Below are 14,751 nucleotides of genomic sequence, written 5' to 3' on the forward strand. Positions count from 1 at the left end.
GGATGGAATGGGGGGCAATGGGAGGGAATGGGGGGCAATGGGGGGCAATGGGAATACTGGGAAGCAGTGGGAGGGAATAGGAGGCAATGGGAAGCACTGGGAGGCAATGGGAGGCAGTGGGGGGAAATGGGGGACGATGGGAGGCAATGGGAGGGAATGGGGGGCAATGGGAGAACTGGGATGGAATGGGAAGCACTGGGAGGCAATGGGAAGCATTGGGAGGCAATGGGGGGCGATGGGGGGCAATGGGGGGCAATGGGAGGGAATGGGGGGCAATGGGAGGGAATGGGAGGGAATGGGAGGCACTGGGAGGACTGGGATGGAATGGGAAGCACTGGGAGGGAATGGGGGGCAATGGGAGGCAATTTGGGGCAATGGGAGGGAATGGGGGGCAATGGGAGGCAATGGGGGGCAATGGGAGGCAATGGGAGGGAATGGGAGGCAATGGGAGAACTGGGATGGAATGGGAAGCACTGGGAGGCAATGGGAAGCAGTGGGAGGCAATGGGGGGCGATGGGATGGAATGGGGGGCAATGGGAGGGAATGGGGGGCAATGGGGGGCAATGGGAGGGAACGGGAGACAATGGGATGGAATGGGGGGCAATGGGAGGCAATGGGGGGCAATGGGGGGCAACGGGAAGCAGTGGGAGAACTGGGATGGAATGGGAAGCAATGGGAATCACTGGGAGGCAATGGGAGGCAATGGGGGGCATTGGGAGGGAATAGGAGGCAATGGGAGGCAATGGGAATACTGGGAAGCACTGGGAGGCAGTGGGAGGGAATGGGAGGGAATGGGGGGCAATGGGGGGCAATGGGAGGACTGGGAGGAACTGGGAGGACTGGGAGGCAATGGGAGGGAATGGGAAGCAGTGGGAGGGAATAGGAGGCAATGGGAAGCAGTGGGAGGCAATGGGAGGCGATGGGGGGCGATGGGGGGCAATGGGAGGGAATGGGGGGCAATGGGGGGGCAATGGGGGCAATGGGAGGGAATGGGGGGCAATGGGAGGCAATGGGAGGGAATGGGAAGCACTGGGAGGCAATGGGGGGCAATGGGAAGCAGTGGGAGGCAATGGGGGGAATGGGAGAGAATGGGGGGCAATGGGGGGCAATGGGGAGCGCTGGGAGGGAATGGGGGCAATGGGGGGCAATGGGGGGCAATGGGAGGCAATGGGAGGCAATGGGGAGCAATGGGGGATGATGGGAGGACTGGGAGGCACTGGGAGGCAGTGGGGGGCAATGGGAGGGAATGGGAGGGAATGGGAAGCAGTGGGAGGACTGGGAGGCAATGGGAGGCAATGGGGGGCAATGGGGGACGATGGGAGGCAATGGGAGGGAATGGGGGGCAATGGGGGGGAATAGGAGGCAATGGGAGGCAATGGGGGGCAATGGGGGGCAATGGGAGGGAATGGGGGGCAATGGGGGGGAATAGGAGGCAATGGGAGGCAATGGGGGGCAATGGGGGGCAATGGGAGGGAATGGGGGGCAATGGGGGGGAATAGGAGGCAATGGGAGGCAATGGGGGGCAATGGGGGGCAATGGGAGGGAATGGGGGGCAATGGGGGGGAATAGGAGGCAATGGGAGGCAATGGGGGGCAATGGGGGGCAATGGGGGGCAATGGGGGGCAATGGGAGGGAATGGGGGGCAATGGGGGGCCTGGGTCGTTCCGGTCCCCTCCCGTTTCCATCCGCCCCTCTCCAGCACGGAGCCGCGGCAGCCCTCAGCCCCATCCGTGGGCACGGGGAGCCCCGACCCACACTGCGGGCTGTCGCTGCGACCTGAAACGCTCCCAAACGGCTCCTGGGGCCGCGCGGCTCTGCCACCCGCGTCCACCCCGTCTGAGCGTGTCATGGTTTTGTAATTTTGCTACTGGTATTCCACATCATAACATCATGTACAGCCCAGGTACTTAAAGAGTTAATATTGCGGTTCCATGGATTGACAACCTTCCAGATACTTGCTTCTCAAAAGAGAAGAACTACATATCCCAGGGGACCTCACGGTTAGAGAAGGAAGATACGTCATGGAAGTCACGGGATCTGGCTCTTTTGGCTCTCCCTCTGGCAGCCAGGCAGAGGGGTGGGTGTGCTTCCAAGCCATGCGCCTTCATTCAAGTAGGCCTTTTGGTTTCGGAAACTCTCTCTGTCTTATTTTATTTGATTTATTACCCTTAATTTCAATTAGATTGTATTATATTGTGTTATCTTGCATTCTGCTCCGTTCTTTTTCCCTCACTGAGCCCAGCTCCCATTCCCCTACCCCTTTCCCTTTTCCCTTCCAATTTCTGGGAGCCAGGGGGCCCACGGGCCTACTGCCCCCCTGTCACGGGCATAGATTGATCTAGATTGATCTAGATAACTCCGTGACAGTTTTTGGTGGAGAATGCAGGCATTCTGAAGCTTTTAACGTTAGCAGAGGAAAAAAAAAAAAAAAAAGGATTTCTATAAGCCGAAGACTGCGAGACTCCAAGGCATTGTTACAGTGACATTCATAGATTAGATTATAGTCCGGGCAGTCTGCCAAACTCTGGACACTGTACCGAGTGGTTTTTTTGTTTGTTTGTTTGTTTTTCCCTCCCTTTTAGCAGCTAATAGCTCTGAGTCTGCTCTTATTGTAGGAGCGCTGTATAAGGGATTAAAAGCTACCATGTTCTTTGCCAGTTACTGGCCTATAGTTAACATCACGATTTCTTGTCATGGAATTGTGTTCATATGTAACCAAATCAGGGCACTGATGGAGACACCTGCCTGGTACTTATATGCAATGTGGTATAATTTGAATTTTGATGCTTACATCCCAGATGGAATAGCTAATTTTACAAACAATTACATCCCAGATGGAAGAGCTAACTTTACAAACACCACGATGTTCAAACCGGTTTCCAGACTTTCTTCTCAGTTTGTCACACGCTTTTCGAATGCCGAGCTAGTGCTCATACTCGTGTGCATGTTATCAATCTCCCTGAATGTATTCCTCTCCATTTGTGCTATGTGCAAGAAGTCTCCTCCAAAACCAGAGAATGCTGACTGGCAGGGAATATGGAGAGGTTTAGGAAGAATCTTAGAAGCGTGGGGACCCGCAATGTCATGGGATTTCACTCTTGAACACCTGTGGGATCCCGAGAAACTGAGCCAGAATTTGAGTCAGGGATGGTGCGGCTTACATAGATCAAAGGAGGTACAGCTTATTTGGGGCTTGCCTTGTGCCTACCACACTCTGTATAGTACTATTCTGGAGAGAGAGAGTTTCCGAGCGGAGGTGCAAGCCAAAGGGGGAAATCTCCAAGTGGAATCTGATCAGTCACAGGAGACACCAGTAACAGTGTCAGTTGCCCCTGTGGAAGGCAAGAAATGGAAGTGGGTGTCCTCGCATCTAGAACAGAAAAAAGAAGAAGCAGCAGCAGCAGAGGAGGAGGTAGAGGAAGATCCAGGCAAGGGGACTTCCTCAGAACCAAGAAAGACAAAAGCAAAAACCAAGAGACATGGAGAGGAGAGCGATGAACAGGAAATCTCTATTACTGTTCGTCAACCTCTGAAGATAACTGAAATCCAAGGCTCAAGGAAGGAGTTTACACAGTGCCCAAATGAAACTGTTGTCACCTGGTTGCTTTGCTGTTGGGATGGCGGGGCCAGTAGCTTGTCTCTAGATGGTAACGAAGCACGCCAACTAGGAGGCATTGCCAGAGACAAATCTATTTACAGGGGAATTAGTAGATGCTTGGATGGAGCTGCAACCTTCTGGGACCGAATATTAATAGCTGTGAGGGAAAGGTATCCCTACAAACAGTCTGAAGCCTGTGATGAAAACGTGGGATACAATTGAGAAAGGTATCCAGTACTTGAGGGAAATAGCCCTAGTGGAAATGTTGTATGACCCTCATTTTGCTCCTAATGATCCACGCCAAAACCATGATCCAGAGAGAGTGAGGACAACACCTGAAATATGGCAAAAACTTACAAGAGCAGCACCAGACAGATACGCCCCCACACTAGTAGCCACATTCCACAGATACGAGGACCAACAGAGAAGACCCCCAGTTTTCGAATTGATTCTTACACTCCAAAACTATGAGCAACATCTACCCCCAACTCATGTTTCCATTTCAGCCATCTCAGAAGTAGCAAACAGACTGGGTGAAGTACAAGAGCAAGTGTCTCTACTGATTAATCATGATGAACCCGTAGTAGTATCAGAAACGTTTGACGAAGATCAGGATAAGCAAAGGGGCCTAATGAAAGAACTGATCAAACTAATGAAAATCCAATTAATTAAAGAGGATGGATCCCCCTCCTCACCTGTATCATCAGAAATCTCAGCTATTAAAAGCAAACGCTTTCCTGCTCAAGCGAGGAACAATAGTAAGATTACATCGCGTATTGCCTTGTGATGTTACCTCCGTGACCATGGAGAAGACATGAGGAAGTGGCATGACCAAGCTACTCCTGTACTGTGAGCACGGGTGAGAGAATTACAGAACAGACCAACCACCAGTGCAGTTGCTCCAGTTACCACAGGTAATGAATAGAGGGGCCCTGCCCTCAGTCGGGGGGGGAGAGGGATAACAGAGTTTATTGGACTGTGTGGATCCGACGGCCTGGCACATCAGAACCACAGAAATATAAGGCATTGGTGGATACCGGTGCACAGTGCACTCTAATGCCCTCAAATCATGAAGGGACAGAATCAGTCCATATTTCTGGAGTGACTGGGGGTTCTCAAGAATCGACTGTGTTGGAGGCCAAAATAAGCCTGACTGGTAAAGACTGGCAAAAACATCCTATTGTGACTGGCCCAGGGGCTCCATGCATACTGGGTGTTGATTACCTCAGAAGGGGTCATTTCAAGGATCCCAAGGGGTATTAATGGGCCTTTGCAATAGCTGCTGTAGATACAGACAACATTAAGCAGCTGTCTGTTTTGCCTGGCCTGTCAGAAGATCCGTCTGTTGTGGGATTGCTACGAGTAAAAGAGCAGCAGGTACCAATTGCCACAAAAATGGTGCACAGACGGCAGTACCGCACTAACAGGGACTCCTTGCTCCCCATTCTGAAGTTGATTCGTCAGCCAGAGAGTCAGGGAGTGATCAGCAGAACCCATTCACCTTTTAACAGCCCCATATGGCCAGTGCGTAAAGCCAGTGGAGAATGGAGGCTGACGGTAGACTACCGTGGCCTGAATGAAGTCACACCCCCGCGGAGTGCTGCTGTGCTGGACATGCTAGAACTCCAATATGAACTGGAGTCAAAAGCAGCCAAGTGGTATGCCACCACTGACATCGCTAATGCCTTCTTTTCCATTCCTTTGGCTGCAGAATGCAGGCCGCAGTTTGCTTTCACCTGGAGGGGCGTTCAGAATACCTGGAACTGTTTGCCCCAGGGGTGGAAACACAGCCCAACCACTTCCATGGGTTGATTCAAGCTGTATTGGAACAGGGCAGTGCTCCTGAGCACCTGCAATACACTGATGATATGGTTGTGTGGGGCAACATAGCAAGGGAAGTTTTCGAGCATACAGGGGGTCTGAAGAGTGCTACACTCCAACTGAGGAGGAGATCTTAGCTGCGTATGAGGGGCTTTGAGCTGCTTCTGAAGTAACTGGCACTGAAACACAGCTCCTTCTGGCACCTCGATTGCCAGTGCTGAACTGGATGTTCAAGGGAAAGGTTCCCTCCACCCATCATGCTACTGATGCCACTTGGAGCAAGTGGATTGCGCTGATTACACAATGAACTCGGATGGGGAACCTCAGTCGTCCAGGAATCCTGGAGGTGATCATGGCCTGGCCTGAAGGCAAAAAGTGTGGAATGTCACCAGCAGAAGAGGTATCACGTGCCAAAGAGGCCCCACCATACAATGAACTACCAGGAAATGAAAAGAAATATGCCCTGTTCACAGATGGATCGTGTCGTACTGTGGGGAAGCATCGCAGATGGAAAGCTGCTGTGTGGAGCCCCACACGACAAGTTGCAGAGGCCACTGAAGGAAAAGGAGAATCAAGCCAATTTGCAGAGGTAAAGGCTGTCCAGCTGGCCTTAGATGTTGCTGAACGGGAGAGGTGGCCAATGCTTTATCTTTATACTGACTCATGGATGGTGGTGAATGCCTTATGGGGGTGGTTGCAGCAGTGGGAAGAAAACAACTGGCAATGGAGGGGTAAAACTATTTGGGCTGCTGAACTGTGGAAAGACATTGCTGCCCAAATAAAGAATATGGTCCTAAAGGTGTGTCATGTAGATGCTCATGTGCCCAATGTCATGGTCTTATGATTTTTGGTTATTGATATTCCACATCATAACATCATTTAGTGCACTGGGAGTTAACCATCCTCTGCTACCACAGGACATCCTCCAATCTGAGAGAGACACCTCTGAACCGAGAGTAAGTCCCAGTGGGACTGGGAATTAAAGAGTTAATGCTCCAGTTCCATGGGCTGACAACTTTCCGGATACCTGGTTCTCAGAAGAGAAGAAGAACTACATATCCCAGGGGACTTTGCATTCAGAGGGGAAGATAAGACCTTCAAGTGACGGGACTCGCTCTCTCTCACTGCCTGGCAGTGTGTGGGTCTGCTCCCCAGCTGTGCGCCTTCAGTTCAGAGTAAGGCCTTTGGTTTCGGACACTTCTTTCTCTCACATTTTATTTGATTTATTAGCCTCAGTTCCAATTATATATTGTATTATAGTGTGTTATTTTGCATTCCAATATCGTATTTAGTAAATTAACTTTCCTCCTCAGATCGTTGTTGCTATTCTATTTTTAGGCCCATCTCCCATCTCCCTACCATTCCCCCTTTCCCTTTCCCCTTTCCCAGGGTGTGGGTCCGTGGGTCCCGTGCCCCATTAGTCACAAAGTCGGGCTGAAACGGCCTGTAAACTGTTGACACCCCCCCCTCCCTTCCTTTGTTTTTTCCCTCAGGCCTGTGGGCCTGCTGTCCCCCTGTCATAGACACAGGTAGATCTAGAGATAACTCCATGACAGATTGAAGGCTGTCTTGTTCTGTTTGGAGACTGTCTTGCTTGGTTCAGAGGGTGTCTGACTCAGATTGGAGGTTTTCCCTTTCAGCTTAGAGACTTTCCTTCTCAGCTTGGAGAAGTCAGTTGGAGAAGCTTCCCTCAGTCTGGTGATTCTGTTTCTCAGCAAAAAGACTCTCTTTCCAGACCTGGAGATTCTCCCTCTCGGCTCAGAGACTCTCTCAGTTTCAGAAGCTCTCTCCCTGTCTGGGATAGCACTGAATAAGGCCCAATAAGCATAAGCCAGGCCCCAAATAATTTGTACCTCCTCAGATCTGCCTGAGTCACAACATCTCTGTCTCAAATATCTATTTAGGTTCTCAGGATCTTGCAGGTGTTCAGGAGTAAAGTCCCATGACACCGGGATGCCCTTCTCTCTAAAGTCTCTGCCAAGCCTCTCCACACTCCCTGCCACTCAGTATTCTCTGGTTCTGGGAAGGCTTCCTCAAATATTATAAATACAGGTACTGAGTGAAATGATGAGGAGTACATTCAGAGAGACTGACTACATGATCATCATATGAGCATTCAAAGAACGCATAACAGATTCAAGGGAGAGACTGGGAGACTGTTTAAAAGTCACAAGTTCTGTAAAATTAGCAGCTCCCTCTGCAAACAGTTTGACAAGAGAAAGCAAAATCATTTCTTTTCTTCAGCAAAGCAAGCTAGCAGCACCTAGAAAGTTTACAAATATCCCAGAATATTGGCAGTCTGCCTGGACTTCTAGGCCTTGTTTTCAGTACAGCACCTGCTATACTGATAAACTTTCTAACAAATCTCTCCGAGAGTAGAGACAGATTCATTCTAAAAGTACATATTTTCCCGGCCAACGCAGCCTATGCCCACTTTCTCTACCGAAAATGTCAGCACTTTACAGGCTGGTTTGGCCCAGTTCCATGACTAATGGGGTGGGAGGACCCATGGACCCATGCCCCAGGAAAGGGGAAGGGGGGAAAAGGGAAACGGTAGGGAGATGGGCCTAAAAGGAAAACAGCAGCAACAATCTGAGGAGGAAAGTTAATTTACTAAATAAGATATTGGAATGCAAAGTAACATACTATAATACAATATAATTAGAATTGAAGCTAATAAATCAAATAAAATGAGAGAGGGCGAGTCCAAAAACTGAAGGCCTTACTCTAATGCTGAAGGCAAGACAACTTAGGGAGCACACACACTGCTGGGATGAGCACAAAGGGAAAAGGAGACGTCTCATGATCTGCAAACAGTTTTATCTTTCCCTCTGAATGGAAAACTGAATCGCAAAGTCTTCTGGGATATGTAGTTCTTCTTCTCTTCTGAGAACCAGGTACCTGGAACAATCAGCAGTCCATGGACCTGGAGCATTAACTCTTTAAGTCCCAGTGCTCTACATGATGTTATGATGTGGAATACTGATAACAAAAATCATAAAACCATGACAAACATTGTGGGTGAAAGAGATAATTCGTTGTTTTCTAAATTTGCTATAACTTCAGAAATTCCACCCCATGCTGCAGCAGAAATTGGATATTGTGGAATACTGGTAATTTCTACATTAAAAGAGTGTAAGGTCTGTGCAAAATACATGCATTACAGCCTCCCTATTTCTATGGGGCTTGGGTCCAACGTTTGAACCAAAAGACTGGGCACCAAGGTCATCCATTTAAAACACTGAAACTCAAAATATTTCTCAGAACAATTTATAATGGCAGGGCAAGTGGTTGTCATACATTTCTTGCTTGGGTGACAGAAATTAGTTTGGCAATTTGGCACACAACATTTTGTTCTGTTTCCATTGGTAATCTTAACTCTTTGCTGTCTGAGTTGCATGCTGAGCTTCTCAGAACCTAGGTGTGTTAGCAGTAAAATTGCACTCCTGTATTTATTAAAACACTCATAAAACATAAAGACAACAACGAAGAAACTTCACCATCTGTACTTGGATGAATTGGAATATACATATATATGGGCTATTATTGTTCATGTGCTGATAAGTTTTTTTCTCAGGCAGTCAGGCAGACCCAATGCCTTCCAGGCATTACTCTTTGTTCTCCTGGTCTTGTGGTTTAATCGGAGGAGGTGGGGGGAGAACTGTTGCTTTCCTTGCTGGATCTGACTGTGGAGGAGTTGATATACCCCACTTTCCTACACTGTTAGTTTAGTTTCTGGCCTAACACCCCACTGAAGAGTAAGAAAGGGTTCAGTAAGAAAGGGTCCACAGAAACTAAGGGTAAAAGAGAGTTAGAGATAGTTTATAGAAGCAAATATGTGGAGGCTGCTAGAAGAATGGGATAGTAACAAGCTGGGATTAGGACAATGTGGGGGGTGGAAGAGATAAAGATGAGGGTTTGAGAACAGCTCAAGTGTTTGAGGACACCCAGTGAGGAGGTGATAAGATGTCCACAGAGCAAGTTGGAACTGGTTCGGGGGCTACCCCTCCCGCTGGGTCAGAAGTTTACAGTGAGGAAGACTACGAGCTTTCGTGAGGAAGACGATGGGCCTTCATCCCACGACCACCAGGAGGAGACCCCCACTGCTCATGACGCATGCGCGATGGGGAGGGACCGTATGCTAAGGGGTTCTCAGAAATGTAATGAATATGTATACAGATTCCGGGAAAACCACTGATTATGTATTAGTTCTGCCTCTATCTGTACCAAGCTTTGGTCCTACGGTGTGCAAGTTAGGAGGAGCTATCCCCCTTGCATCCAGCGTCTGCGCAGCGTTGATTAAACATACCTGATTTTATTACTGCTTTGTGGTTAGAGAGTTTGATTCTGCAAGTCACCACAAGCAATAGCCTTGCCTTTATCAGAATTAAATCTATTGTCTTTTGCCAAGTCCTCTATCCATCTGGCAAACACTGTGTGAGATTTCCAATTTTCCTCAGCACAAGTCTGCCCTTTCTCGGTCAGGCATGCATTACAGCTCTTCAACAACTCTAAGGAAGTGGAGCAGGCTAGAATCATAGAGTCACAGAATGGCCTGGGTAGAAAAGGCCCACAATGCTCATGTAGTTCCAACCCCCCGCTATGTGCAGGGTCGCCAACCAGCAGCCCAGGCTGCCCAGAGCCACATCCAGCCTGGCCTTGAATGCCTGCAGGGATGGGGCATCCACAGCCTCCTTGGGCAACCTGTTCAGTGCGTCACCACCCTCTGGGGGAAAAACTTCCTCCTCATATCCAACCTAAACCTCCCCTGTCTCAGTTTATAACCATTCTCTCTTATCCTACATACTGTCATCCCCACAGGAAATACTATTTTCCCTCACATTGAGGCGGAGCTTCATATGTTCCAGACTGCACCATTGCCCCTTGTTCTGTCGTTGGGTACTGCTGAAAAGAGCCTGCCCCATCCAACTGACTCCCACCCACTCTTTAGATACTTTTAAGTGTCAGTAAGATACCCCTCAGTATCCTCCTCTCCAGGCTGAACAGCCTCAGCTCTCTCAGCCTTTCCTCATAGGAGAGGTGTTCCATCCCTGGGACCATTTTTGTGGCCCTCCTCTGGACGCACTCCAACAGCTCCATGTCTCTCCTGCACTGAACACTCTACATCTGGACACAGCACTCCAGGTGAGGCTTCACCGGCGCAGAGCAGAGGGGCAGGATCACCTCCCTCGCCCTGCTGGCCACCCTGCTTTGGATGCAGCCCAGGATACGGTTGGCTTTCTGGGCTGTGAGGGCACATTGCTGGCTCGTGTCCAGTTGCCGTCCACCAGTACCCCCAAGTCCTTTTCGGTGGGGCTGTGCTCTATCCTAACATCCCCCAGCTTGTATTGATATTGGGGGTTGCCGTGACCCAGTTGCAGACCTTGCACTTGGATTTGCTGAACCTCACGAGGTTCACCGGGGCACACTGCTCAAGTCTGTCCATGTCCCTCTGGATGGCTTCCCATCCCTCTGGTGTGTCACCGCACCCCACAGCTTGGTGTCATCAGCAAACTTGCTGACGATGCACTCAACCCCACTGTCAATGTCACTGATGAAGATCTTAAAGATTATCGGTCCCAGCACCGACCCCTGGGGGACACCACTCGTCACTGATCTCCATCCAGACATGGAGCCACTGACCGCCACTCTCTGGACTTGATCCTGCAGCCAATTCTTCATCCGCTGAACAGTCCACCCACCAAATCCATGGGGAACTGATATAAGCTATAACTGCTTTTGAACTCTTGAAGAACAAGTCCTAGCAATTGTATTATACCACTTGTATATGGTTTTAAGAACACTACCAGGTGATTATGAAATCATTCTCAAAATACCTATTCTACTAATAAGCAGTCTAGATGATTCTATGATTGTATAAATACTCAGATATACACAAATTCTGCCAAAAACCCATAGGGAAACAGATAAAAGATAATTTGAAATCAGAAGGAAAACTTAAAAAAACAGCTCCCAGCTCAGCCTGCTGGTGGGCCCGAGTCATGATTTTGAACACTTTCCTTCTCTCTAAGCCCATACTGCTGGGCGCGGTGGCTACGCCACACCGTGGCCCTTTAGTACTGCGGGCAGTGCAGCCTCTCCCAGGACAAGAACTCTTAGACAGCCCCAGAACTCGCATATCCGTCACAGGTCAGGAAATGCCAGTACCCTTAGCACGACACCGCCTGCGGGCGGGGCCAACCCTCCACTTCCGCCACGCAAGGAGGCGGAGCTCCAGTCAAGTGAGAGGGGAAGAGGCTGGCTTCTTTCGCTCTGCTTATTTGGTGTTGGGGTAGGTGGAAAGGATGGTGGATTTGTGTCTGCTGTTGCTGGTGGTGGGTGGGGGGGGGGGTGAGAAGCCGGTGGGTGAGCGCGTGGTGTTGTGTCACGTTGTGGGGAAAGCAGTTTCGCGTGGAGGTGAGGAAGGGCGACTTACCGAACGACCGAGGTGAGGAGCTGCCACGTGATGGCGTCGGTCGCAGTTGCTGCTTTGTGAGCACATTGGGCAAATACCGAGTTCGGAGGGGGGTGGGGGGGGTGCGGACTGCGCGCCGTGTCTTTCTTCCCCTCCCCCCCGTCTCACCTTGCGTGAGGGCAGTAGGCCCACCGGTCCATCCCCAACCTGATGGCTGTATCATTCCCTTACCCACCGGTCCGGCGGTGGCTTTTGTCTGGCGGCAGCGGCCCGTCTACTAAAGGCCAGGCAGCTCTGCCCTACTTTTGCTGGTGTTCACCCCACTACCAGTCACTTGGTAGGCAGCTGTGGCCTTCCCTATGTTGCTGCTCCTCCCCCCTCTCCCCCCCCAACCCGCAGGGCACAGACCGTGTTCTCTGGGGCAGAGGGAAGGAGAGCAGGAGTGACTCCAGCCCGCATCCATGCTCGATCCTTTTGCATGGGATGGGGAGCTGGCCCAACCTATCAGCTGCCCTGAGGTGTGTTGCTTCCTGTCCTCTTCAGGGTGATCCCCTGCCATGGTACTCTTGCTGAGGTGGCCAAGGCCTGGAGTGTTGGCATCTAGGGAGCAAAAGGAGGAGGGTGGGAAGATATGAGCAGGCCAGCTAAGGGGTTTGTGCTCACAGGCCCTCATATGCAGTTGGGCACAGGAGAGGAATTTATTGGTATGGGTAACTCCTGCTTTGTGTCCTGTTTGTGTCTATTTCCACATTGCCTCTTGATCCTGGTTCCTCCTTTCCTGTTAAAGGATGTGGGCCAGATGTGTCACAGTCACAGCTACATAAGACTTGCCATTAGTAAGCGTTACAGTGGTAACAACAGGTTACTTGAGGACAGGACTACAAACCAACCTTTCTGCCTGTTAACCTACTCTTCCTAGTTTCCTTACCTCCTGGCTAGGTGGCTGCTGAGAATGGGAAGCTGGGACAGGGCTTTGTTATTGGGCTTGCTTGTATTGCATGAAAAGAAGTTCCTTCAACAACAAGAGCAAACAGAAATTACAGCAGGGAGGTGAACTGGTAGTAGAAACCCTTCTGGAAGCAACCAAATGTAGAGAGGGATCTGGTGCACCTTCAAGTCTGATGGAAAGGATCTGAACTCTGTGATGTGAAATACATGCTTTAAAAATAACCAAGAGAAAAAACAATGTGATGTCTACAATACCATTTAATGCTACCTGGGAGTCACTCTGGTGAACCTGCTTTGAAGCCTCTTACAGTTGTATTAAATCAGGAGCATGAGTTCTACAGAGCTTTCTTGGTTGTGTTCAAAGGTATATGCAGTCCTGTGAAACAGAAACTTAGGGGTTTTTTGTATTGAACTATGTAAGGGAAAGTTCACAAGGGCCAGCTCAGTTCTCTAGCTACTGATTAGCCTTATCTCAAATTGGGTAAGTGTTGAATGCTTATAGTAAAGCAACAGATCAAAACAATAGCCTCTGGGGTGGCAGTGGCTGGTGAATTGGAGAGGCTGTCCTGTCTTGAGAGCAGCTGTTTTTGTTTCAAGGAGAGAAAAGAGCTGGATGTGAGGGAAAGGAGAAGGATATACGGGCCTAGAGGAGGGAGGATGACTTTGCATTGAAATGGCCTTCAGAGCAAATTGAAATTGCCCTTCAAAGCTAATGATTTCAACTTAACCTTTGGAGACTTGCTCTTTTAATATTTATCAGACTTTCCTTTAGCAATTCCTTTGGCAGTTATATCACAATGTCCAGTGGAACATGGGTTTGGGTTCCTATCTGACTGCCTTGGTATTTATACCTAAGCCTGATTTCTCTGTGGTGATTTGGCCTAACTTGTTTAAGGAATTTATTTTTAACCTTATACTAGTGTCATGGTTTTATGATTTCTATTATCAGTATTCCACGTCATAATATCATGTAGAGCACTGGAACTTAAAGAGTTAATGCTCCAATTTTGTGGAGTGTCAATCTTTCTGGGTACTTGGTTCTCAGAAGAGAAGAACTACATTTCCCAGAAGACTTTCACAGCTTGTCTCTGTGGTGTGTGCTCCCCAGTCATCTCACCTTCAGCATTAGAGTAAGGCCTTCAGTTTTGGACACTCTCATTTTATTTGATTTATTGACTTTAATTCCAATTATATTATATTGTGTTATCTTGCATTCCAATCTCTCATTTACTAAATTACTTTACTCCCTTAGCTCATTGCTGCTGTTTTGTTTTTAGGCTCATCTCCCTACTTTTTTTTTTTCCTCCCCTTTTCCCCCTTCCCCCTCTCCCAGGGTGTGGATCCATGGGTCCCCTTGCCCCAATTAGTCATGGAACGGGCTGATCTGGCCCAATAAACCGTTGACAGCTATTTAACTTTAAAGCAAGCTAGGCTAAATCAGTTTGCAGCACTAATGATATCTTGGAAATGTTCAAGGATTTTAGAGTTCAAGATTAGTTACTAAAATCTAGGGGAAGCTAAGGAGAATCCCAACAGCAAAATATTGTCACTTACCATAATGTGTTTTTTTTTTCTTAGCTACAGTTCCAAAAGGATAAGTTATCTAATGTTTTATCTTTTTTCCATGTACTTTTATTTAATGTTTTCCTCATAAAACACCATTTTTGGTATGTTCTGTATTTGTTGCTGGTGTCCCCCTAGTGATAGTAATCATAGCAAAATAATATGCTGATTAATAGTGCTTGAGAAATGTTTGTATCATAGAATACTACTAATACTAATTATTAATAATATTTAATTGTAATTTTAGAAATGTTTAGTGCCAGTACTTGGAATAGGCTTTTTGTGAAATAATAAAATTATACTTTTTTTTTTTTTTTTGGTCTCTTGTTTGGTAAAAGCACAGGAGCAGGACTCTGGAAGAAACAGTGTTGTCTTCAGATTTGCAACAGCTTCATATGACATGGGT

The 14,751-nt window shown here is 48.6% G+C and overlaps 1 protein-coding gene across 10 annotated transcripts in view; it reads left to right on the top strand.

Annotated features, from left to right (window-relative positions):
- Positions 1 to 11,641: 11,641 nt before the first annotated feature.
- The window catches only part of UBAP2L2 (ubiquitin associated protein 2 like 2), a 115,005-nt gene continuing 111,895 nt past the window's right edge, over positions 11,642 to 14,751 (top strand). For 8 of the 10 annotated variants that reach the window (XM_040655175.2, XM_040655177.2, XM_040655182.2 and 5 more), the window contains exon 1: positions 11,898 to 14,749. In XM_040655175.2, coding sequence (XP_040511109.1) covers positions 14,746 to 14,749 — 4 coding nt within the window. In that variant the 5' untranslated portion in view covers positions 11,898 to 14,745. Of the gene's footprint in view, positions 11,868 to 11,897; positions 14,750 to 14,751 lie in introns of those variants that run through there. The other 2 variants (XM_040655184.2, NM_001277104.1) reach the window with 2 other exon arrangements.

Source organism: Gallus gallus, chromosome W, assembly GCF_016699485.2.
Source record: "Gallus gallus isolate bGalGal1 chromosome W, bGalGal1.mat.broiler.GRCg7b, whole genome shotgun sequence".
Lineage (NCBI taxonomy): Eukaryota > Metazoa > Chordata > Aves > Galliformes > Phasianidae > Gallus > Gallus gallus.